Source organism: Amphiprion ocellaris, chromosome 16 (assembly GCF_022539595.1).
Source record: "Amphiprion ocellaris isolate individual 3 ecotype Okinawa chromosome 16, ASM2253959v1, whole genome shotgun sequence".
In the NCBI taxonomy this organism is placed as follows: domain Eukaryota; kingdom Metazoa; phylum Chordata; class Actinopteri; family Pomacentridae; genus Amphiprion; species Amphiprion ocellaris.
In genome coordinates, this window is record NC_072781.1 from 24,129,807 (window position 1) to 24,157,800 (window position 27,994).

At 39.6% G+C, this 27,994-nt stretch overlaps 1 protein-coding gene across 1 annotated transcript; it reads right to left on the bottom strand.

Moving 5' to 3' along the window:
• Window positions 1-14: 14 nt before the first annotated feature.
• valopa (vertebrate ancient long opsin a) lies at window positions 15-27,964 on the bottom strand. Its single transcript, XM_023284898.3, has 5 exons — window positions 27,182-27,964; window positions 24,330-24,540; window positions 15,474-15,591; window positions 14,345-14,578; window positions 15-6,015 (listed from the first exon to the last, which is right to left on the bottom strand). The coding sequence occupies exons 1-5, from the start codon at window positions 27,657-27,659 to the stop codon at window positions 5,779-5,781; spliced, it is 1,278 nt and encodes a 425-aa protein (XP_023140666.2). The 5' UTR covers window positions 27,660-27,964; the 3' UTR covers window positions 15-5,778.
• Between the last annotated feature and the right edge of the window lie 30 nt (window positions 27,965-27,994).

The following is a 27,994-nucleotide window of genomic DNA, read 5'->3' on the forward strand; positions in this document are numbered from 1 at the left end:
CACCAAGCATAATCGCTTTTCAAAAAATATATTTTAATGTAGACATTTTATAACCAGCATGCATCTATGACCTGTAAACCCATGTAAATCCAACTCAGACAATACTACTCATGACACAAAAAACATACAGTAGAACAAGTCTTGACATGCCTTTGTAAGTACAATACAACAAACAGGTGCAGGGACCTGATATTGAGGGTGGGGAGGTGAGAAATGGGAGTTTTAACCCATCTATACTTGTTGGGAGTGCTTCCTCCCCTTATCAGCATGCAGTGCAGTCTGTAATCCTTGCACCAAAATGCAACACTGGCAGGTTGGTTTGATTTATATCCTGTCTGGTCTTCAAGGTGAAGTCGCTACATAGAAAAGCCCCTACATACCTACTGTATCTACTCCTGTTGATGGGTCTGCATGTGTTTGTGTGTGTCAGCAGGGAAATGTTTAAGAATACCTATTGGTACTGACTGGCAACAGTGTGCTTTGACACTTAAATAGAACGTTTTTTTCTAACACAGTATGAGTCACCGACCAACTGTGCTGCTATTACATGGCTACACTGTACATCCAGATATGAGCAATCAACAAACATTTCAAGCCACAAAGCACATTAAAAAGAAAGGAAGTTGAAACTGCTGCTGTTGGAGTGTTTGACATCTCAATATTTTGGAAATGTTTTGTTTGCTGGTATAAACCGGTATCTTTACACACAGTGTCCTGGATCATTGCCCACACTGAAAGCTGGACTATGATGTAATGATTAACATCTTTTTATCTGTCTGTCTGCTGCAGCCACATGAAGCTCCACTGGGAGATCTGGGAGTTCCTGTCCAGACATTAATGTACCTTTCTAGTATAAAACTTACACCACCATATGTCATAAAATCTGAACTATTCCTGGACAATGTAATGTTATACATCTATGACATGCCATTTGTTGTTTCGCCCTACTGCAGAGTACAAACATTCAAGCAATACTACACTGTCAGTTTCTAAATCTGGCTGAGAGCAAACACGTTTGAAGAATGTTTTGGAAATATTTTACTCTGGAAACCAAGAGGAGAGCATGCAAATTGTGTAAATTTACACTACCGTTCAAAAGTTTGAGGTCACCCAGACAATTCCATGTTTTCCATGAAAACTCACACTTTTATTCATGTGCTAACATAATTGCACAAGGGTTTTCTAATCATCAATTAGCCTTTCAACACCATCAGCTAACACAATGTAGCATTAGAACACAAGAGTGATGGTTGCTGGAAATGTTCCTCTGTACCCCTATGTAGATATTCCATTAAAAATCAACCTTTTCCAGCTAGAATAGTCATTTACCACATTAACAATGTCTAGACTGTATTTCTGATTCATTTAATGTTATCTTCATTGAAAAACACTACTTTTCTTTGAAAAATAAGGACATTTCTAAGTGACCCCAAACTTTTGAACAGTTGTGTATACTCAGGTATCAATCAGGGGATGATTTGGAGTGCAACAGTTCACAAAAATCCCAGTTCAGTCCACATAACAGTATTGCAGTCACCATTTTGGAGCAGGTGAGAATTTCCAAGTATTTGGCAATTTGGACATTGTCAGCCTATCAAATGGCCTGTTATCAGTGCACATCACTATAATACATACAGACCAGTAGGGACCTCCATCACCTTTTAGTAGGCTCAGTAGGCTCTTATCATCCATTTTAATCCATGATAGACAGAAAGTTGGAAGTTGTGTAAATCAGTGCACGAGTTTTGTGACATATGGTAATGGACATGAGTGGACCTGTGGTGTCCTTTCCTAAACCTAACCAAGCAGTTTTGAGTCAAAAGAGTCAAAACATGAAATCAAAAGATAAAACCATAATTATGGTCTGAGATGGGACTTAAACTCAAGTCTCTTAGGTGGAATGTCTACTGATTTACAACTTTCATTCTCTCCACCTTCCAAATGTGGCTATGTTCCTCTTTCCAAGTGCTAAATTGTAGCTACTTCACTAATACATGGGGCAATAATGGAACTCTGAGACTATTTAGAGGTCACTAATTCCAGCAAAAAAATAAACTTAATAGAATTTACATAATTAGTTAAATGGAGATCATCTTAAGGCAGTGAAAGTGATTGGAGTATAAAGACTCCATGTATCTGGAAGGTCCAGTCTCAGAATCAGTACTCCTGGATATAACTACATCATGAGGATAAAAGAACACTCCAAGCTCTGCAAAAGGTTATTGAAAAGCATAAGTCACAGAGGATGATATAAGAAAATATCTAAATGCCAGAATGTCCCTTTGAAAACAGTTAATTCCATCATTAGGAAATGGACGAAATACAGCACTGCGTACATCCCCCTTGAGGAGGCTGTTCTTACAAACTGAGCGATTGTGCAAGAAAGATACTCCTAGGACTCTTCTGAAGGAGTTCTGCACTTCAGTAGCTGAGATGCGAGAGACTGTTCATACAAGAACTGTTACCTGGGTTCTTCATTAGTCAAAGCTTTATGGGAGGGAAAACCTCTATTGAAAAAAGCTCATATTAAATCTTGGCTAAAGATTCAAGTCAACTTAGAGAAGGTTATTTGGTCTGATGAGACCAAACTTTGGCTTTTTGGCCATCAGGCTAGGTGCAATGTTTAACAGACATCAAACACTGCATCACAATTGACCATTCACACTATTAAGCATGGTGGTGGCAGCATCATGATGGGTCAGCAGCAGGCCCTGGAAAGCTTGTAAAGATAGAGGGTAAAATGAATGCAGTATAGGGAAATGATATGTATAGGGAAATGCTAAGTATAGGGAAATGCTGAAGGACAGCCTGATGATGTCTGCTAGAGGCAGCAGACATTAATCCAAGGCATACAGCCAGGTACATACAAATGGTTTAAGTGACATTACTTTGAAATTGAAATTAGTTTTCACTTTGACATTAAAGAGCCAATGTTTAAAAGCAAGAAAAGTTGGAGAGTTCTTTGACTATGCCTTGTTGTGTTTTTAGGGGGAGAATATTGTCTTGCATTAATGACAGTGAGAGCGGTTGTTGCTCTTTCCTACGTGACTCTCTCTTCCTTTAACTGTTACACTTAGATAATAGCTTCTTAAATGGTTCATTGCATCGAAAATATTGCCACTAAGATTAGCTACTGTTGTTGCACAGTACTTGCACACAGTTCACCTCTTTATTCCCTCATTATTATAGGTACCACACTCTCTCTGTAATCCTCCCATTTTTGTTTGTTTTGTTTGTTTTGCACATGCCTCATAAAAAAACTGTTCCTAATTAACTACATATACACACTACTGTTCAAAAGTTTGGGGTCACCCAGGCAATGTCATGTTTTTCATGAAAACTCACACTTTTATTCATGTGCTAACATAATTGCACAAGGGTTTTCTAATCATCAGTTAGCCTTTCAGCATGATAAGCTAACACAATGTAGCATTAGAACACAGGAGTGATGGTTGCTGGATAGGACCTCCTACTCCTATATAGATATTCCATTAAAAATCAGCTGTTTCCAGCGAGAATAGTCATTTACCACATTAACAATGTCTAGACTGTGATTCTGATTCACTTAATGTTATCTTCATTGAAAAAAAATGTGTTTCTTTCAAAAACAAGGACATTTCTAAGTGACCCCAAACTTTTAAACACTAGTGTACATGCCCCAAAGCGTGACTAGCAAACCAAAAAGTCAGATTTTTGTACTTGATCTGCTACACCCAGCGTGGTAATTGTGTTTTTCTCCCCTTGAGCCTTCTATACATGCCCATTTGAAAACCAGTTTTAAAGTTGTCAAATGTCCTGTTCAAAATGCCAACACAACCACATACACACACATGAAAAAGGAAGGAAACATATTGTTATACAACAGGACCATATTGCAATTGACACAAACAGTAAATTCTGGCAGACCTGAGATACGGCTTGAATACTTTAACACCAATAAATTAAGCAGTGCTAAGTAGTTGGTATAATCATCATAAAAAAGAGGCCAGCTCTGGGAAAATAGAATCATTACTGGTGACAAGGCCATATTTGACATATTTTATTTTATTTTAAGCCAACTCGTTGGCAGGTAGTATGCAGTAGGTTGACTGACACATTTTCAGCTTCCTGCTGCTGAAATGAGATTAAAAACAATACTGAGACTGAACTATACAGGAATTGTGCAGCTGTAAACTAAAGGAGCTGGAGGATTTAAGGTGCTGATTGTGGTGATGATGCACTGTGATTTCAGTTAGGTTGTCTAAACACTGTAAATTTCAAAGTCAACAACAAAGCCAGAAGTGTCGTGAAGGTTCTTAATTCTGAGTGGTACTGGTGTGAGACGGAGGCTCATTTGCCAGTCCTCTCCACCATGGTCTCACACTGTCATGTTGATTATATCAAGGCGTCACAAATAGTTTGGCACAGATGCACTGATGCTTAAAAATGCTGGACGTTACTCCTACCAGACCGGCTAAACATGACTGAAACACACAGTTGGTACATTGCAAACAGACACCAATTTTACTGTTTTGTAACATAGTGAATCACTGTGCAGCATACAACAGTGTTTCAACAAATACCAGTAATAGTGAACAAACATGCACCACAAAGTCAAGTAGAAGACATTTTAACACTCATTGCTACATCTACTGTAGCTAATGCAGAAGTGCTGAAATGTGTGACAGTATTTAGCTTTCATATTGCTGTTGACCTGTGCTTGTGATGGGAATACTCATTGCTTTTGTACATGGCTAATTAGCAGAGCCACTCTTGTGCTAGTGTTATTTATTTATGCATTGCATCATTGTCACAGTGCCTATAAAGAGTTTATCACAAAACAGGCAGTGAACTGCTGTTTGTGTATATATCTGCATGTGTGTGAGGTGCATGTATTATGTACCGCTTGTAGTTGTGTGAATATCTGTGTGTTTGTTGATCTGCCGGCACTTCATAAATATATTGTCCTCCTACATCTGCAACAGAGACAAGAGACTGGCATTTTAAAGTCCCATTGACCATCTTCAGTAAAGATGAAAGCTCTGACATAAGCAAGTCTATGCTGGATGCACTAAAGTAAAAATATCCAAATTCAGAAGACTCCGTCCTTTTGACGAGCAGAGATGAATAAAAGTCGCTGCCAAACAAATACTGAAACAGCATAAAAAAACAATGCTTTCTCTGCAGGCCATCATCATGGGGCTTCAAAGGAGAGGGCAAGGACGAGATGAAAGGCTGGGTGCATTGTGGTATTTGAAAAAACACTGGCTAGCCCTCGACTAACTCATGTCAAGGTCCGTGTTTTTTGCATTCCCTTTTTCAGTGGGATATGAAGGCAGACGTTATAAAGTTAAATCAAGTGCCCTCTAATGTGACATACTACCAGACGTGCGATGATGGTCAAGAGAACATCCAAGACATTCTTGAACAACGGGACGGACGAGTGTCTGCAAGCACATATTTACAAGACATCTACTGGGCAAAGCTCTGAGCGTTTCATTCACTACATTTCTTTCTCGTCCCTTAAACTGAGCTTTTATAATCCATTATTGAATAAAATACTGAAACATGCTGGAACACGAAACTTTTTTGTCTGCTTTGTGTCTGTCCTTAATTACTCTTCCAGAATCCTGAACTCTGAAAACCCTTTTAAAGTTCACACTGCACACTCCACCTCCCCAGGAAATTGACAAACCATCAATGATGTCCAAAGAGTTTCTGACACACACTGTACGTCGATTACAGAAGATTACTATGCACTCTCGAGGAAGAGGAACACCTATTGGATGAGGTTTACTGTTACATTGGACACACTTTATTCTCCGGGATGGGAAGCTGAGCGAACGAGCCACAGTCAGTTGGTGAATCGTCAGATCTGGGCGACACGGTACCGCCCAGAGGGATACGAGCTGCAATGGCTGACATTTCTCCTGTTTGACTCTCAGAAGTAATTCCAAGTCGCCCTGAGGTCCGATTCAGGTTGCTCTCTGGGATGGTCCCCTTGCCGGTAAAGTACTGGGTGAGGCACTTTCTGAACTGGACAGAAAACAAGAGAATTAAAAGCAGTCACCTTGATCAGACTCAGGTGCAATTCAACTTGCAAAATTAAAACTTACAAGTTTTAACTTTGTTGACATGTCCATATGGTGTTTCTATACACTAGAAGACATAGGTATAATGAGAGAAATAAGCAGTCAGCACAATGGCTGAACATTTCTGCCTTATGACTGGAGTGTACTAATGTCAGTCTGAAAAACATGAACTCAGACCTCCATAATTTCATACATAAGAAACCTACAGAACTGAACCCATCAACTTGTGGAGTGGGGCTTTGTGAATCATTACTCAGAGTCAAAGGTGAGCATGTGTGCAAGTATTAGAGGAGTCCATGGAAAAAGAGGGAGGAACTAATATGTATATTCATACATATCCATGCATTTTTTTTCAATGAAGATAACATTAAATGAACCAGAAACACAGTCTAGACATTGTTCATGTGGTAAATGACTATTCTACCTGGAAACAGATGATTTTTAATGGAATATCTCCATAGGGGTACAGAGGAACATTTCCAGCAACCATCACTCCTGTGTTCTAATGCTACATTGTGTTAGCTAATGGTGTTGAAAGGCTCACTGATGATTAGAAAACCCTTGTGCAATTATGTTAGCACATTAATAAAAGTGTGAGTTTTCATGGAAAATATGAAATTGTCTGGGTGATCCCAAATTTTTGAACAGTAGTGTATTTCCATAAAAATAATAGATATGTAATTTTAATGACCATAGATGAGTTTTCAGGGGTTTAATAAATGCCAGAAGAATAACTTTCAAATTTTACTTTTCTTTCTATTTTAATAATGTGTTCATGTATTATCTTCTGTGTCTGCCTCACTGCCAGCTGCCCTTGGTGTCCAAATGAGGCTTCTTTTTAGTCTCTTACTTTTGCAGAGCTTTAGCTTTAAGACTGGAATCAATAGGAAACTTCTACTCTGGCTCTGTAGTGAAGAACCAGGACCTCTAAACATAGTTTCCACTTCCCCCTTTGAAAGGGGACAAGAAGTGCACATGCAGGTCCATTCATGCTACCAGAGATACACATGTGTCAGATGCATTGCCCTTCATATCGAACACAGAAAAATGCAAGGGGCATCTGTGAATGTTTCTGAAAGGCTGACTGTAACTGTACAAAATACAGCAGCTGGTTACAGATTATGTGGTCAGTGTGATTATTCCTGAGGTGTACATGGCACAGGATTTCTGGAGAGTTTAAAACTTCCCACTGTGTTTGGGTGTTGTCAGCAAAAAGCATGTGCAAATGAAAGCTCCTCCAAAGTCCAACAGGGAGTACTGTAATTACAACTCTTTCAATGATAAATTCTAATGGTATGGATGTTTGAAAATCTTCTTGAACAGCCTCTCTAATAAACAAGCATTTGTTTTGAGTGTTTCTGGCATGTACAGTCAATGAATGGCAGTGCAGACAGTACAGAGTGTGGACTTGGGCAGATGACAAAATTTATGTCATGCGAACTGGTGTGGACATGCAGATGCAGAAAGCATGGATTGACCTTAAGTGTTCATTTTGCATTTGGTTCCTGTGTACGCAAAGGAAGCTTAAGAAATACAATACAATGTGATAAATCATTTTAAAGCTGTTAGTGTGTACACTACCATTCAAAAGTTTGGACAAACCTTCTCATTCAAAAGTTTTTATTTAATTATTTCATACATTGTAGATTAATATTGAAGACATCAAAACTATAAGAGAATACAGATGGAATTATGTTGTAAACAAAACAAGTGTTAATCTTCAGTATTAATCTACAACGGAGAAAATGAAACAAATTAATAAAAAAGCATTGGATGAGAAGATGTGTCCAGACTTTTGACTGGTAGTGTATTTCTTTTAAATTTTGGAGAGAGCTTTTCTAGTCTTTATGCCAAAGCTAAGCTAATTGTCTACTGACTCAAACAATTCTCAGCAAGACAATGAAGATCTACCTAAACAATTCCTTTAATAGATTCAAAAAGTCATTAAATCCACACTGTCACTTCCTCACTTCTAACTGATATAACACTTAAGATCATGACAAAGTAAACATTTGCACATTTTTAAATCTTAGTGTATATAATAAGTGTCTCTGCACTGAGCGACATTTTTTGACTGCTGATTATCACTCCCTGTATTGTACAGCGTACAACTGCATTGCCCTCTCAGAGACAAACACATAATAGCAGTGACAATGACGCTCCATCAGAGGTGACTCTTTCCAAGAACAAAGCCATTTACAGCCAGTTATCACTAATAGCCCCACAGTCATTGGTTTCCACATTAGTTAAAGTCTAAAAACACTGACTTTTTTCAGTACAGAGCTCCCATTCTGTAAAGCCCTCAGGAGAGAAATCATGATTCCCTGACCCTTAATGACCTGTCTAATTTGACACACAAGCCTCTTAACTGCTCCCCTCAAACCAGTAGTGTTGCTCAAAATGTGGCAATAAGATCTCTGCCACGCTGGGATGTCATGACAAAGCAGACGGCTGCTTTTATGGCAATGCTGCAGTCTATGACTGTTCACTCTGGGACCTGTAACACGCTGTTAAGCTTCTTATATCGAGTAGTTGTATAATACTTGCTGTCAACAATACAATAGCCTTAAAAACACTCCTGCAGTGAGAATAAGGTCATAAAATGTCATCTTAATGGCAAAATGAATCAGCTGAAACACATTTAATCTGAACATCTACAGCAGATACTTGCATCTGCTTCTTTAAAGCAGTTTAAGGGTTGTAAAGGGGACACTATGCCACTTGAGTAGCATACAGAGTGGTGTGGTCACGAATCGGGGTAAGTGCTGGACATGTAGCATATAGTGGGTTCATCAGAACCTTTTTAATGAAAAAAAGCTGCCTGCTGTGGCTGGAGATGAAGTTCATGAGAAAATACTGAAGCAGTTAAGTTTTGGGTCATAAAACCAAACGTTTACATAATCATTTTAATCAGTTTTCCAACAGATGATAAATAATAAAAATACTGCATAATGCAGCTTAAAGATTGATTTTGGGCACCTTGTAACATACAAGATCAGCCACAACATTAAAACCAAGGGACTAACACTAATCATCTCATTACAATGCAATGTTCTGGTCTTGTTATTAATGTGGATGTGACCTAAATAATGTCGCAAACACAAATAGACCTCCTAATGGCAACAACACTCACTGCCACAGTGCAAAAACTGCTCAGCAACGGCTTGAGGAACACAACAAAGAACCCACAGATTGACTTGGCCTCCAAACCACCATATCCCAGTCTGATAAAGCATCGGCAGGATGCACTGGAACGGACCTGATCCACTGAGGCCTTACCCTGAACCTCACTGGACCCAAAGGATCTGGGGCCAATGTCCTGCTGCCAGATGCCACATAACACCCTCAGATGTCTTGTGTCCATGTATTGACTGGGCAAAGCGGTTTGGCGGCACGAGGGGGACTTACACGATATTAGGCAGGTGGTTTTAATGTTGTGTCTGAACAGTTTACTTACATGAACATTGAACTAAGATTCATAATAAAAAACGTTATGTCCATGTTTCATTCCATTGGCCACTGACTGTTGGATATGTTTTCATGGTCTTTGTTTACTTCCTGGTATTGCAGATCTTTAGGTTCACTGCATCTGGACTGATTGTAATTGAGCTACAAGAAAAGGTTATGCCATCTACAATTTATGGGCTGATTATTCCTATGAAGACAGTGACACTTTGGTTCCATTACATACCTACTTCATGTGGAAAAAGCAGAGAGTGCTTATATTCTACTTTTTTTCTTGCGTGAAATACTCAAGGACATTGACGTTGAGCTGGTTGTAATGCTTTGAACATTTCAACAGCAATCATTTGCTCAGAGTCACTGGTGTTTTGTGAAATGCAGGTTTGGGATATAAAAGGACTTTAAAGAGCTATTGAACTATTCAGCAGCGTCACTTATCACAAAGCTGTCCTTATAGTGGAAGCTCAACAATGATCTTTTATGTGAAGCTGCTGCTCTATTGAAAAGTTCTGTGACCCTACAGGCAATCCATCCATTATCTATACACCGTTTAATCCTCATTAGGGTCATGGAGGTGCTAGAGCCTATCCCAGCTGACTTAGGGTGAAGGCAGGGGACACCCTGGTCAGGTCACCAATCTATCACAGGGCTACATATAGACAAACAATCACACTCACATTCACACCTACGGACAATTTAGAATCACCAATTAACCTCAGCATGTTTTCAGACTGTAGGAGGAAGCCGGAGTATCCGAAGAAAACCCATGCATGAACAGGGAGAACATGCAAACTCCATGCAGAAAGATCTCAGGAAGGCTGGAATCCAAACCAGGGATTTTCTAGCTGCAAAGTGCTAACCACTAAGCCACTGTGCAGCCCTTATACAGGCCACTTGTTTGATTTTTAACTTCGTCCCACAAAATAAGAGAATCCTCTGATAGGAATCCTTTTCTCGGCCCAAGCAGAGAAAACATAAAATACAATAATTTCCTAATTTTACCTTAAAAAAAACATCCAGACTTAATTTTCATTTTTGTTTTTTTCAGAGGTCTGCATTGCCTTTCCTATTGATCAAGTAATGATCAAAGCTTGTTTAAAGCCTCATGTGAATTAGCTTTAAAATAGCTATATTTGATGTGGTACACTGACTTAGAAAGTTCCTTTCACTCAGGCCTTCTGACCGTTGACATCGCTGGAGGTAGTCTTCCTCTAAATCTAAAAGCAGCAGTAGTCATGTATCATGGAAATCCCACCTTGTTATGTAACAAATAGAGACAAAGAGAGGAGCACTCGAGGTCAGCTGATGGAAGCACAAGCAGTTTGGCTGAAGCAGCAGGAGTTCCACTTCGACCCGAATCTGCCTAATTGCTGTTATTTATGTCAAGCTGAGGTCATTTTACAAACACTGGCTGACCAATTTAAACAGCAGATCCAGCTAAGAATCTGAGCCACCAGATAGATGTGCAAACTGTGCAGTTTCCTGGCAGAAGTCTGATCTATTAGGGCTTCTACTCCGCTTTCTAAAAATAAATCGCATTAAATTCTAATGTGGACAAGTCTCACATTTCGGTCATGTTTACCATAACCAACTTTGACAGGTTTAATGTTCACTATAGTGGCAACACAGTAAAGAATCCTACAGAATAACAATGGTACACTCTGCAAATGGAACAGTGTGCATGTTAACATGAAAAAGTTAAAGAACTTTCTGAGCCGTCAGTATTATATGAAGTGCAATTAGAGATTCATAGTTTCATGAAATGGTGACTCAAATGCAGTGCAAGTGAAAGACAACTGATGTGGCAAACTGGACACAGTTGGCTCATGTTTACCAGAGATACAAATAACTGAAGTTTGTTAGTCCACCATTTTAGGAGCCATCAGTCCTGAAAGGTATCAGTGTTTTGCTGAAGGGCACCGTAATCTCAATTTCTGCACATAGGAACTATTTTATTGAAGACACAACTGTGCTATGGCACCTGCATCGTGACAAATGAAACATTCATACAACTGCCACAGTAACAAGGATTCCATCTACTGAACAAGGTGGTAAGACTCTGATTGAGACAACATCATACAAACGTTGCTTGATGAAGTTTTCAAACTATCATTAAATTTGCATCTTAACGTTCCATCAGAATATTCCCACACAGCTTAGATGCCATTTAAAAAAACATTTCTGTGCAGTGCAGAGTATGAAGGCTGGTGAAATGACAAAGAAGTCTTTGACATTTCATTTTTAATCTGCAGTCTAACCTCTTGTGTAAATATCTTCTCTACTGTATTCAACACAAGTGAGTTAACCTCTGTGCAATATCACATACACTACCATTCAAAAGTTTGGGGTCACCCAGACAATTTCATGTTTTCCATGAAAACTCACACTTTTATTCATGTGCTAACATAATTGCACAAGGGTTTTCTAATCATCAATTAGTTTTTCAACACCATTAGCTAACACAATGTAGCATTAGAACACAAGAGTGATGGTTGCTGGAAATGTTCCTCTGTACCCCTACAGAGATATTCCATTAAAAATCTGCTGTTTCCAGCTAGAATAGTCATTTACCACATAAGCAATGTCTAGACTGTATTTCTGATTCATTTAATGTTATCTTCATTGAAAAAAAAATGGTTTTCTTTGAAAAATAAGGAAATTTCTGAGTGACCCCAAACTTTTGAACATGCCAAATAATTCAACATTACATCAAATGTCTTTCTCTCTTTATTTTTTGTTATGATCAAAAACGAATAATTTAGAAAGATCACTGATTAACCTAATTGCATGACCACCCATGAACACCATAACTTTCTCAGCTTTAGACCTATGGGCTGTTTCTATCTGCATCGTGGGTCTGTATGGGAAAGAATAGCCAGAGGAACTCAAAAATCTGATTTGGACACTTCACAAAGATAGAAAAAGATACAGGAAGATCAGTGACCTTGTCAGAATCAGTGGAACAGTTGCAGCAATAATCAGGAGAATGAGTCATTGTGCCACTAATCAGAGCTGCTGTGGCTGTCATTCTGTAATGACAGCATGGACAGTGCTCTTCTTGTACAATCTCACTGTGAAAAATAGACAGCTGTGTGCTTCAGACTGGCACAGGGGTTATCAAATGGAAATATCGGAGTTTTTGTAACAGTTACACTACCATTCAAAAGTTTGGGGTCACCCAATTTCATATTTTCCATGAAAACTCACACTTTTATTCATGTGCTAACATAATTGCACAAGGGTTTTCTAATCATCAGTTAGCCTTTCAACACCATTAGCTAACACAATGTAGCATTAGAACATAGGAGTGATGGTTGCTGGAAATGTTCCTCTGAAGCTCTGTGTAGATATTCCATTAAAAATCAGCCGTTTCCAGCTAGAATAGTCATTTACCACATTAACAATGTCTAGACTATATTTCTCATTAATTTAATGTTATCTTCATGGAAAATAAAGTGCTTCTTTGAAAAATAAGGACATTTCTAAGTGACCCCAAAATTTTGAACGGTAGTGTAAGTGTGAAGGATAGTTCATAATGTTAACCTTTATGGAAGAAAAGTACCCTCCACTGTTTGCACAAAACTGTAAAACTAAACTTTATTAAAGACCATGAAAAGAAGCCGAACATGAAAAGAAGCCCGATGAATATTGGAAGCACACTGTTGCTCACACGAGACCAAGATAAAGATGGGGTCCAACATGTTTGGCTGTGAACCTGACTATGAATGAATGCACAGTCGCAACAGTGGCGCACAGAGGTGGGAGTGTGATAATATGGGGCTACATGAGTGCAAAAGGTGTTAAAAGGATGACATTTATAGAGGACACCGTGAATGTCTGTAGATACACCAAAACACTGGCTGACAAAATGAGTCCCAGTCTGTGGAAATGTGGCAGAAGAGGAATATTCCAGCATAACAATCCAAAGCACACTGCCATAATCACAGAACAGTCTCTTTATAAAGTGAAAACTATGACCTGAATAGGTATGTCCCCCGTCTTGTATCCGATAGAACATATTAGGTAGAGCAACATAAAGTACTGAAAAAACAAAAGATTTGAATATTCTACTTTAGGGGGCTATAGTTTTAATGCAGTAAATCTAAAGTGACAGTTTGATTAGCAAACAACAAATAAAACATGGAATAAAAATGGTACCATTGATGTGTAAATTGATACAATCAAGCCATTGATTGTTTATTACCTATTATTGATGAATATGTAGCAGAAGAGAAGGTTTATTTTTCAAAAAATTTGAAGCCCAAATGTTCTCCAATTCTGGAATGACCCTGATGCACAAGCATTTTAACTGAAAATGTATAATATGCATTAAAAAGTGAATCACATCACTCTATCCAAAGGCAGAAGTTGATATTTGTACAGCCAGTAATGTTTATCCAAACCGCGTGTTCCTCACATACACTGTGAAAAACAAGCTACAGAGCACAATGTAAAATGAAACAAAGTAAATGGCATGAAAAATTGTACGCATGGGCGCTCTCACAACTGCAAGCCCCACAAGAATACTGTAGGAGGCTAATGTATTTTTTAGCAGAGCCACACATGGACAATTGTACTCTCTGGATTTCACTTTTCATTTATTCATTTGCCATGCATTATTGCAAGACAGGCTAACACCCAACAACAACAGAAAAAAAAACATCTCAGTATCCTAAAGCAGCTTTCATTTGCTGCATACAAGCACTGGTGTGACTCCTTGGAGAAGCTCAGCTACTAACTGAAAAGACAAGGCCACCAAGTAGTGTCCTGAAGACACAATGTGGTCTGCTGGCTCTAAAATAAGTAGGTACCTGTTTGTTCATGAAGACATAGATAATTGGGTTGTAGACAGCAGCAGTCTTGGAAAAGAAGGCGGGGATGGATGCCAGCCGGGGATCAAGTTCAATGGTTGGATAAGCTGTGACCAGGATGGAGAAGGCAGCGTACGGCGTCCAGCCCACCATGAAAGCCACAATCATCACCACCACCATACGGGTCACCTGCCGCTCGGGCTTCCTGACGTTGGCCAGACGACCATGAGATACCTGTCAGAAAACGGAAAATCTTCATTTGCTCAACAGGTTCCTGTAATAGACATTAATAATAATAGCTTTGGCTGTAAAGCACTTTTAAAAAGAAGAGTTGTGACAGACAAAGTAAAAGCAGAATACCCATAAAGCTAAAATGTAAGGTCAAACAAAGCAAGGCAAAATGAAGGTGAGATTAAAATGTAAGTTAAAAGTGGAATACAAGAAGCACACAAATACATTGATAATGATACATACAAGTAAAACAATGAAAGCAATAAAACAATAAAAAGCAACAAAAAGAGGATGTTACAACATCAAAAGCAAGACTGTAATGATGATTGAGAAGAAGTCACTGAATATGTGAGCTTTATACTCATCTCTTGCTACATTGTGTTAGCTACTCATGTTGATAGGATAATTGATGATTAGAAAACCCTTGTGCAATTATGTCAGCACATGAATAAAAGTGTGAGATTTCATGGAAAACATGAAATTGCCTGGGTGACCCCAAACTTTTGAACGGTAGTGTATAATATATAATAAACATTAAAAAATTAAATTTCCAAAATTAGCATAAAATGAACAAATTGATGCATTTTAGCAGTGCTGAAATGCATTACTTGTCATTATCACTTAGCACTTCTCACTACCACTATCGCTATTATTCTAACTTTTAATATTAATGTTATAAAACCTGCATAATATTCCCTGTAATTAAAGCTCCAAATCAAATCAACTAGATTAACTTCAGAACACTAGTGGAGTCTGATTTCTTCCGCTCTCCCCAACAGGTTTCTGCTGCTCACTTCTAAGTTTCTGTCACTAAAAACTTCAGGTAGCACACTGTAAATGTTTCATGAAGCAAATTTCAGAAGTGAATACTTTCTGTGCGTGTTGTGAAAGATCTAACCTTCCTGAGCTTCCGGAGGAGTTTCCCGTAGCAGAAGAATATCACTCCAAGAGGCAGAATGAAACAGGTGGTGAAGAAAGTGATGATGTAGCTGTGATCTGTCATGTTGGTCGAATACCTGTTTATAGAGGGACAACAAAAGTGGTAACAATCAAAGAATTTCAGTACTCAACCATCTGGACCACAAACCACTCCGCATTCTATACCGTTCACTGGTTTTACCAGATCTAAATTACTGTGCAGAGGTTTGGGGCAATACATACATGTTCGCTGGTTATAGAGATCACACAGATTTACTCTTCTTAAAATCAAAAATACTAAAAGTCGCTGACCTGGTTCATTTTCAAAGAGCACAAGTAATGTACAAAGCAACAACCAACTTCCCGTAATTAATCAGAACTTGTTTTTTTAACAGAGATGGGAGTTATATTTGGAGGCGATTGAAATTAAAACATGGTCGATTTCACACAACACTAAAGTCCTTTTGTCTTTCAATATGTGGAGTCAGGTTATGGAGCGGATTGGAGGTGGAGCTCAAGCAACGTCGAAGCACGAGCCAGTTCAAGAAGCAGTAGAAAAATATGGTTTTCACGAGGTACAGGAAGGAGGAGGGGCTTTGACACGAGTATACCACTGATTACTTAATATTTGTCCATTTATATTATTTATTTTCTATTTTTTTTGTACATGCGTACATAAATAACTGTGGGAGTGGGGTGACTGATGGTGGAAATGGAGAAGGGGTAGGAGTAAATAACCTTATGCTTCGTCCTACTCCTTTTCGGATATGTTGGATTATTATTTTTTGCTTTGTTTTGTTTAAATATTTTGATTTGTTTATGTGGCCTCTTTTTCTTACGTCTGAAGTAAAAACATTCATTCATTCATTCATTCATTCATTCAACAATCAGGTATGCAGCATTACAAATCGTTTTTTTACGGCTCGATTGATTTCATAATGGATACGTTTAAGAACACCTCAGTGTCCCTTTAAGAATAAAATGGATAACAATCCCATCATCATCACAGCTATGAGCTGTCTGTGAAATGTCATTTTGACATTTAGAGGCTTTTATCTGACTCAAGAGAAAGACAACAGTTGTGCATCTCATTTGAGCTTCAGCTAAAAGAGAAATTTCACAGCTGAGACAAATCTCTGTGACTCAATTAGGGGCCCAGAGGGCTCTAAGTTAGTTTAATTATGTCATCTCCATGAGAACAGCGACCATCTTCAAGTGAAACAAGCTCCCGATAAGTGTTTGGGGAAGTACCTGGCAGACAGAGCAGTGTGTGTGTGTGTATGTGTGTGTGTTTCATATTTGCATGCATGCATCTTAATCCTTGTTACACGAGGGAAGTGTGGCTGAGCTCACATTGTGATGCTGCAATTCACAACTCATCCCTCATTAATTTACTGGCATGTAGCAGAAGGAAAACAGGAGCTTGTGATGCAAAAATGTTTGCTCAGTTTGTTCGAGTTCCAATTAACTAAAGAAATCATTGACGCAAATAGGCAGCGTGATGGTGCGGTTATTAAACAGCAGACTTGGGAAGGCTCTGTTAGGTATAGCTGCACAAAATCACTCTGAAAAAGACACTGCATGAAAGGTGTAGTTCCGTTTGTTCAGCTCCTGGGCTGTGGGTTAACTGCTCACTACCAGCATTTGTACTTAACTGGCCATTTCATCTAGAAAATGGAATACATTTTTTGTTGGAATTAAAAGTTAAATGAGTTCCCTCGTCTCATTTAACACTTAGTACATCCTCGATTCCTCTCCTGAACTCCTCTCCTGGTGTCTTGGTCCCTCCCACCAGAGAGGAGGTCAGAGACGGAGGTGAGGAAGAAAAACAAGAAAAGGACTTGAGGCAATAGCTACGTGAAGAAATGAGACATCCTCGCCTCGACACCATCATTTTAACGTAGCATCATTTAAATGCGACATGTGGCACAGCTTCAGTGTCTGTTAACTTCAACTTTGTTACAGCCTACAGTTGTATTTTATGATCTCTGTTGGTTGAGCAGAGGAGAGTTCATGACGACTTCAAGAATATATTTATTAATCTCTAATTCAATTCACAACTAGGTGTAACATGATAAGAATATACAATCATTTTTATGTTTTACTAAACACACACATAAACTGTGAAACATTAAGGAGACATGACACCCATAAATGTACTATACAAAGAGTGACAGATTATTATTAAGTGATGTACACGGATTAGGCATAACATTATGACCATCTGCCTAATGTTGTGTTGGTCTCCTTTATGCTGCTAAAGCTCCTCTGACCCAGTGGGGGATGAACACAGGACCTCTGGGGACGTCCTGTAGCACCGGGATGGTGGCAGTGAATTCTGTGGATTCTGTGGGTTGCAAGGTGGGACCTACCTAGATCAGGCTTATCCTGGAACATCCCACAGATGCCCAACAAGATTTGGATCTGGGGAGAGTGGAACCGGGTGAACACCTTAGCTCTGTTGTGGTCCCCAGGCCACTCCTGAGCAGTTTTTGCAATGTGTCATGGTGTATTGTCCTGATGAAGGTGGCAACTGGTATCAAGCACTGCTGTTCCCATGGGGTTGGGGGTTGCTTGACCTGCAATGTTTAGGTGGGTGGTACATGTCAAACATCCACACGAATATCAGGACTCAAGGTTTCCCAGCAGGACATTGCATTATAATAGGATGATCGATGTTATTCATTTCACCTGTCAGTAGACATAATGTTGTGGCTGATCGATGTATATTATTGTGTCAGTCCTGCTACTACAATGGTTTGAACATTTCAGCTGTGTGTCATACCTCTTTTACACAGACTTCTGCATTGGATATATCCAGGAAACACCTGTGCATCCAAGCTGAGATCAACTGCTGGGTCAGCAGCAAGAGGACGAAGGAGACGAGGAGACTCAAAACAGAAATGAGATGAGCCAAGTCACTCAGTTGATGTACTGAAGTAAATGAAGCATCCAGTTCTCCCAGTAGCTCCATTTACAGGGCAGGAGGCCAAAGTAATTTGAGATTCAGTAACTTAATGAACCACTTCTGCATATCAGGCAGGCAGCATTTAAATCATCTCCATGAGAGCTGTTGCCAGCCAAACTGTCAGTTCCGATGAGGTGAATTCTATGCACCAGTACAGACAATTCTGTCAAACAATCCCAAAAATCTAATTAGCAAAAAGAATCTGGCTTCCCACCACCAGCTGGTGTTCTTCTCTTCACTACCAGCTTGCCTGACTGTCAGAGTGAATCTCCTCATTTACAGCAGGGGGCACATTACTGCTCCACAGTCAGAGTTTTTTAGAAGATCTTTTTTGATGCTGCCACTCCAGGATGTGAAAAAGGTCACCAACTTGAGCTAGCAGCTGGAGAGTATCAAGTTGAAGGAGTAGAGATGCTGCAGTGTACTGGAGGGTAAAACATTTACATCCACGGTCTATTTTGGACTTCCAAAACACTGAAAATTCTGTCTGTGTGATAATTTATCTAATTATAGCAACTTACTGTACAATAAAATCAGGATTTTTTTTTTGTTACTTGTCTACCTGTTTCCAGATTTTGGATTCACGTATAGAATAATGTCCCTACTGCAAACATCCTATGGTGAAACTGTCAAATGGAAGAAGCTGCTAAAAAATCTCTTCATCCTGACACCTGTTAGTGGTTTGAATATATTAGGCAGCAAGTGAACATTTTGTCCTAAAGTTGATGTGTTAGAAGCAGGAAAAATGGGCAAACTTAAGGATTTGAACAGTTTGACAAGGGGCCAAATTGTGATGGCTGGATGACTGGGTCAGATCATCAAACTGCAGCTCTTGTGGGGTGTTCCTGGTCTGCAGTGGTCAGTATCTATCAAAAGTGGTCCGAGGAAGGAACAGTGGTGAACTGGCAACATGGTCATCGGTGGCCAAGGCTCATTGGTGCATGTAGGGTGTAAACGCTTGCCCGTGTGGGCCGATCCAACAGACGAGGTACTGTTGCTCAAACTGCTGAAGAAGTTAATGCTGGTTCTGATAGAAAGGTGTCAGAATACACAGTGCATCACAGTTTGTTGTGTATGGAGCTGCATAACCACAGACCAGTCAGGGTGTCCATGCTGACCCCTGTGCACCGCAGAAAGCACCAACAATGGACACATGTGAGCATCAGAACTGGACCACGGAGCAATGGAAGAAGGTGTCCTGGTCTGATGAATCATGTTTTCTTTTACATCACGTGGATAGCCAGGTGCATCGCTTACCTGGGGAACACATGGCACCAGGATGCACTATAGGATGAAAACAAGCCGGTGGAGGGAGTGCGGTGCTTTGGATGATGTTCTGCTGGGAAACCTTGAGTCCTGCCATCCATGTGGATATTACTTTGACACGTACCACCTAGCTAAGCATTGTTGCAGACCATGTACACCCTTTCATGGAAACACTATTCCCTGATGGCTGTGGTCTCTTTTAGCAGGATAACGCACCGTGCGACAAAGCAAAAATGGTTCAGGAATGATTTGACGAACAGAACAAGTTTGAGGTGTTGACTTGGTCTCCAAATTCCCCAGATCTCAATCCAGTTGAGCATCTGTTGGATGTGTTGGACTTAAGGATCTGCTGCTAACATGCTGGTGCCAGATACCACAGCACACCTTCAGGGGTCTAGTGGAGTCCATGCCTCGACAGGTCAGGGCTGCTTTGGCAGCAAAAGAGGGACCAACACAGTATTAGTATTAGGCATGTGGTCATAATGTTATGCCAGATTGGTATATATAAATATATGAATATTTTTTTCAGGTAAGCCACCTTGTAGGCTAATCATAGCTGCAAAGAAACCCATATTAGCCACTATTTTTACTTCTTACAGAAACAGGGGAAGTACTGAATATATGTTTGTATGCACATCTTGTCAAAGAAATGTGCTTTTACCTAAATCCGCCCCTAAATTACCCCTGGGGTGTTTCATTTTGCACATTCATCCACCCTCTAAGAACAGGATGTGAGGAGACCTTTTTTGGGATGTGTCTTGGTTTTCCACTTTCTCCTTTGTGCATTCATATTTTAGACACATGACAATGTGTTCAGTGTCTCATTTGGTGTTTGGGGCACTGTCTGAGGGAGATTGGGACCACAGAGATGGGTTGTCACATGCAACCTTGGGACTCCAAAGCGGGTGATGCCCTGAGCAGTGGGCCTAGGCTTGCTTCTTGGTTTTGTTTTGTTTTTCTCGCAAAGTCCTTCAAAACCGTGGTTTTATGCCTTTTAACATTCAGAAGGCTGCCATAGCAGAATTTTTTGCACGTATACAGCCATAAAAAGATGCACATAAATGAGGCTTTTAAAATGCATCAGGTTGTGCATGTGGCAACAGTCTGGACCTCACACACCTGTGCTGGTCGAGGTCCTGCTGTTAACTAAATGCTTTCTGACAGAGCTCATGCCGTGTGCATCCAGAAGTGGATCAGGTCATCTGTGTGCTGAGGATCTCCATAAAGTGATCTCTTAATTGTATTGTCTGAACCATTTGTTTTCCCAGCGCTTCATCTAAGCAATGGTTCTTCGACAGGGCTTGAGGCAAACACTCAGCCCCATATCCATGCGCCTTTGATCAAAGCGGCTAAATAACATTACTCTGATAGCACCCTGAGGGCCAAGGTCAGAGAGGATGTGTTTCTTGACTTTTTCCATAAGACACATTAGCACAATGTGAGCTAATATGGTTGAGGTAGCAACGTAAATCTGAGCCACAGGGCTGAATTTAGAATGTCTATGATCTTCACCTGTTTGTCTGCAAGGTGTGTGATATGAAAAACAAGAACCATGGGGGGATATTTCTAGGTTAAAGTTTAGGTAGGGCCACTGAGGTGGTATGAGGTTAAAAATGTGATATCAGAGGAAAGGTTATGAGTTAGTTGCTGTGTTTTTATAGTGACAATGCGTAGTGTAAAGTGAAATTAGCTTATTACCATATGTTTGTGAGTAAAATCGCGAGACAAACAGGTTAAAATCTGGCTGACAGTGTGCTCTCCTTTATCATCACCACTGGGATGCCCTTGCAAATGACAAAAGGCCGTGAGAAAGGGCATTATCTAACTAGAAAAGCAGTCAAAGAGCGCAGTACTCCGCCAAGGCTGCTCAGTTGTATCATTACTGACAGCTGAAATCTTTAAAAAAAATTGTGGATCCAGACTATAAGCCACATCTCTGCCAGAATCTAATCAGTTGGTCCTTGTGTCATTTCTGACCTTCCCTGAAAATTTCATCCAAATTTCCAAATTTCATCCTTCCGTTTTTGAGTGATGTTGCTAACAGAAAGACAAACCAACACCATTTGTCACATAATGACTAATTATGTCTCCTTGGGGGAGTAATTAGTCACGTTATCTGATTTCAGCCATAAATATGTTTCACCAAGTAATCAGGTTACTTATGAGATTACTTATGTGCATATCACCACAATCAGAGGGATAAATCCAGCTGGAACTATTACTATGCAGTCTCATCCGCTCTACAGAGTGTTTTAGCCTCTTTTAGCTCATTGTTGTCACTGTTTTGACTCAGTCTCACAGCTCCAGCTTTATTTCCAGCGGCAACTGACAGCTGTTTCCAGGGGGAATAGCCTGGAAATATACCCACTGTACACTACCAGTCAAATGTTTGGACACACCTTCTCATTCAGTGGTTTTCATTTAATTATTTTATAAATTGTAAATTAATACTGAAAACATCAAAACTATAAAAGAATACATATGGAATTATGTTGTAAACAAAAAAGTGTTAATCTTCAGTATCAATCTACAATGTAGAAAATAAAACTAATAAATAAAAAGCACTGAATGAGAAGGTGTGTCCGAAATTTTGACTGGTAGTGTATACTAACTATGGAAAGACATTGTCACATTTAATAGCTGAGCTTGACTATCTGGAATTAAAATGACACTGTAACTAGTCGGAATTTTTTTATTCCAGATGTCTAGAATGTTGTTCTGATTTGTCAAAAAGACATTCAGAGATGTCTGTAATTCACTTTCGACTGGTCAAATTAATAGATGCAGTTATCTAAAATGCCATTAGAAGTCCAGATTATTGTGCATGATGAACATATCAGGCTTCCTATTGGATATTTTCAAAAGCGCTTGAAAAGTGTTCGCAGGAGTAAGGTTGCTGTGATGGATAAGATCATTAGAAAATGCTTGAAAATAGAAAAAGCTCACTGCAAGGAGTTTGTGGAGAACCAGAGAATTGTTCATTTAAGACTTGTGGTCTAAATGAAATAGAAGGCACTGACATGAGAGTAAAACGGCTTGTCAGATGCCGTTACGATTGCAATGCCATAGTATGTTTGAAAAGCAAGTGCCTCCCACTTGCAATAGCTTCTGATGTAACTACAGATATGTGTATAGTCAGGTGGTTCTGTTTTTTTTAACTCAGTAGAATGCTGAACTGGATATCTGCATTACTTTTGACCAGTTCAAACTTAATTTAAGATATACAAAAAGAACTTGAACTGAGGATAAGAAAAGAAATCTTAACCTAGAATTATGACAAATTAAACTGCAGATATCTGAAACTGGGATTGAAACTAGTCATGAAACTAGTTAGCTGTTGATGTCCACAATGTAACTTGCAGATATCTACAGCTGTTTTAGTAGATATCTGTAATGAGAAACCACGTACATATGAATGGTTAAAGTGACATCATTGTTCTTGGAAAAACAATTGTGGATAGGAAGAATGGCACTGGATATTTTAAATCTCCTTTTAACTAGACTTTTTTTTTTTTTGCTGATATTGGCAATACATATCTAGTCTGGTCTTTAAACAGCTTGCCTACATTATGTGTCCAACAGCAATCAGCAGACAGACACAGATAACAATTAGCCGGTGAACATAGTGGAGCATTTAGCAGGTAAAGGCCCTCTGGATCAAAACAGAGCTAACAGGACAGTGAATTTTAAAATTTATTTCACAAGTGGCCAAAAACACAAATCCAAATGTATGCTCATGTGTTGATGTTGGTCTGAATGTGTTGAATGTGTAAGTATTCAGTCACATTAATCATATCAGGTTTATAAGGTGGTAATAACTCGGTGGTTTTCTCAGCTTCTTGTGCTGCCCCCAAGTGGTCAAAAAAGTAGGCTGCAGCTGTGATTTACAAACTTCCTCATGGATACTAACCTAATTCGTCTATATTCTCTGCATCAGTGCATGATGTGAGCTGAAATAATCAGCTACAGGCTTCAGTGTTAAAGGGTCCCTTCAATCAAAATTACAAAAAAGAGTATTTTCTCACTCCCTAATCGTGATATTGAACTATGCAGATGGTCTTGTGCCGTTATTTTTGAGATATTATGATCTGAAACTTGTGCTGCCACTGTGCTGATCCAAGCACAAAAAAATAATATCTGAAATACTCCCACAGCTACTTGTCTCTTCCGAAACAACTCCCCACTTGCAATCAATAATCCACAAACCTCGCTGTCTCCAGTTTCTATTGGGCTAATTTCTCAGATAGTAAGAACCTGCAAGAATAACATCTATGTTGACAACGAAGTGAGAAAATCTGCTTTTGAGACTAATTTCTCCCTTCTGTCTGACAGTTTAAACGGTAATAGATCTTTGTTGGTTACATACACTACCTTTCAAAAGTTTGGGGTCACTTAGAAATGTCCTTATTTTTTGAAAGAAAAGCATTTTTCAATGAAGACAACATTAAATGAATCAGAAATACAGTCTAGACATTGTTAAGTAGAAAACCCTTGTGCAACTATGTTAGCACTTGAATAAAAGTGTGAGTTTTCATGGAAAGCATGAAATTGCCTGGGTGACCTCAAACTTTTGAACGGTAGCGTAGATGATAAAGTACTCACCAGTCAGGCTCACAGGTGGTTCCAATCTTGCTCACAGTGTATCTGTTCCAGCCCAGCACCGGAGGGAAGGTCCAGATGAAGGAGAAGGTCCAGACGAACAGCAGACCCACTATGGCATGCTTCGCTTGCAGTCGGATGTTCCCCAGCGGCCGGCAGATCACAAAGAACCGCTCAAAGGACAGAACAGCCAGAGACCAGAGTGCCACGATCCCTGAAGCAAGCAGCAGGAGGTCAGAGTGGAGGAGCTCAGCAGTCAGAAAACACACAACTAGTCGGGAAATTTGTTTTTAATGGCTATGAAAATCAAATGTTTTTTTAATTTGTCATAACATTGGACCTCATAACTTGTGTTGTTGTTTTGTTTATTAGATCCCAAACCAAATCTGAAACATTCATTTCAGCAGAGCTACACTTTTGGAACTTATCCAGCTGGGATCACCTGGCCAAGACTTTCTCCATTTACTGTAACCACGTTTCTCAGTTTTTGACAAAATATCCCAACTCTGTACAGTGCAGAGGTAGAAGAAGCTGTGCTGTTGCTAGAAATAGTTTAATGATCCAGGGTGGCTGCATTAGGCTTCCTCCTAATGGGATTTTTAAAAAAAGCCAGACTTTAATTGTTGTAATAAGTCACTCGCAGAGACTCCAGTTAATTAGCTATCTCTCCCCAGTCAGGTAGTCTTTGTGTCTGCCTGCTAGACTCACTGGAGAGAACAAAAGAGGCAGGTGGAAACCAGGCAGTTCAATTATCACACATGTTTAAATAGCCTTTGAACGTATGTTAGTTCACACATAAAACTAGCACTGCTATGCTCAGTGCTGGTTTTCTTGCTTTCTAAAGTCTAAAACTGACCATCAAAGAGATGTTTTTTTTCCAGAAAAGTATCCAGCGTGTTTTTGCCCATTAAATTTTCATGTATTTATCTATAAAATGCAGGTGGGCCTACAATGAAAAGCTAAATATAAGCCGAAACAGAAAATATGACCTACCCTGAGCAGATTATTAATTAGAGCATCTCTCCTGCTCAGGCGAAAGAGTTGGCTCAAATTAACGAATTTTTAATTTACTCACACACATACACAACACATTTACACACATGTGAAAGCAACAAAACAGCTGTGGATCACCACAACAGCTGTCAAGGCAAAAAATTAGCAAGCCCACTGAAGACGTAAGTCTCGCTTCAGCAGGCTATTGATTATACATCAGCACGGCTGCTTCGGTTATAATCTGTTATGTCAGATGGTTTGTTTTAGCGGCAGGCCAGCTTCACATCTGAAGAACAAAATCTATTTTTATGTTGCCATGTGTTAGAAGACTTTGTCCCCCAAGTTATCTGTTTTCATACACTTCCTAATCAGTAATAATGGTACTGTTTTGGGTGGTAATTCAGCGCATCACAATCACTCAGTCCCTGGAGCTGTTAAGCATCATTTCCAGTACATAACATCAGTGTCCTGGAAATATATGACTGCAGCACATACACAGTGTGATGCTGGTCTGGTAACTGTCCATTTAAGGATACTGTAGCTCATAATCAGGACCAAAGCTGTCTTGCTAAAGCTCCAAAAGTTAAATTCTTTTATTTGATAGTAATTTGTATGCACATAAAATCATAGGAATTTTTTTTTTCTGCCAGCATTCAGTCTGGCAGCTTGACAAGCTGTGATAAAGACATCCTCTTACTTCCCATTTCACGCAAACCTTTAATCCAATAAGGAGGCTGTGTGTGAATTGATCGCATATTCTGCTTTCTCTGGAGTTCATGTACAAAAGGCTGCTCACCAGATGCCCGTGATCCACTTTGGGAACTTCCACACTCAGAGCTTCACTTGAGACCACCAAACCAACTGACTTCGTTAAATGTTATTGGCAGTCACGGTGCTGCTAACCTACTTATGGCAAGTCATGCACCGCAGTGTGTGAGCAGGCTCCTGTGCCACATTGCTGCTGACATCTGCTGTGAGTATTACTTTTGAATTCTGGACTCACCATGGGCTCCTGTTACTGATCCTGCTGTCTGTTTTCATACACACAAAGCAGCTGAAAAGCAAACATCAGGCAGGTGCACTTTTCAAAAACTGACACAGAAAATCTAATCCACTAGTCCTTAAAAGTACCGAAAATTAACACTTTTAGACACGGCAGTGACTTCTTTTTTTTTGACTGTTTTCTTGATCGTTTGGAATATAGTTTTGCTTTGTACACATTAATGTATGTTTTTGTTGTTGTTGTTGTTGTTTGCCACATGCTTCACAGTGCTTCATTGCATTTCAAAAGAGTGGAATAAATATTTTTAAATAAATAATGGCTTTTTAAAGACTTAAAATTTTCTTTACAATATGTGAAAACATTGTTAACACCCCTGTTTCCTAATGAAATGTGCTTAGTGTGATCTGACACTGAGTTTTATTCAATGTCCATAAAGTATTGCTTATCCTCATATCACCGTAGCAACTGGGTTAAAGATTTCTTATTTTACAAAAACAGCCTCTTCAGTATAAAACTACTCAAAAGAACTGAGCAAAAACCCCTGACAGTGAACTCCAATCTGATTTGTTTGCCAACTTCTTTTTTATTGTGGCAACATTTTAAAAGCTATTAAATCTTTATTTTATGACTCTCCTGCGTGCCCTAAGACAGGAACAGGTTTTAAAGTCAGCCTTAGAGTGTCATGTGGAGTTATTTTACAGCTTTTCATCTTTGCAATATATGTAGCCTATTTAAAAAAAATTAAATTAAATTAAATTTAAAAAAAAAAAAAAAAAGCTCCAAAATGAACACCGCAGAAGTTGCATTTATGCATCTCCGCACATATTGGAACAGAAAAGGAGAAAGAGGATCAACCTACCGAAAAAAGTAACAGCAAACCCCTCCAGGGTGCAAGCCCACTTCCCAAGGAAGAAATAGCCCCTGGCGTTTGTCAGGAAACTTATTGCTCCGCCGGTGAGGGAGACAAGAAAGTCGGCGATGGCCAGATTAACTATAATGTAATTCAGGGGCTGTCTGAGCTGCTTGACCTTGAAAGTGATAAACATGACGAGGAAGTTTTCAGTCAGAGACATCGAGGTGATTACAAACATGACAACGGCCAGGATGGTGAAGTTCCACTGCTCGATGTTCTTAATGGGTCCACTGAACGGGTCATCAGTGGAGAGCACAGGTGCCACAGTGTAGGACACCGCATTCACTGACAAGCTAAGGGTATCCATTGTCCATGCCAGAGTATCGGCTACCTGCTTGCTGACACTAACCGAGAGAAAATCCCGTTTGGCTTCACGTGAAGTTGTGAGTATGAGAAAAAGGAGCCAGTCCAGGCTCTGGAGCATCCTGTGCGCTCTGCAAATCTTCTCTTAGAAAGTTCATGCGTTGAAATCCGTCTTGACTGAGGAAGGAGCAAGGAGAGAGAAGAAAAAAATCCGCTAGATTACTACGACTTCGCATGAGAAAGCGTGAGTCTGCATGTGAGAGCGCAGCAGAAGTTGCACCGCGCAGGCAGAGGAGAGACGCTGGAAAAAGCGCAAGGGCACGACTGACCGATCAGTGGCATCTTGGAGGCTCTTATATAGGCGTCTCCGGCATGATTGCTGCCCTCCAGGAGAAGCGACAGGACGTCCTCCTCTTGCGCGCTTCTTTTCACGCTACGGACACTAATGACAACTAA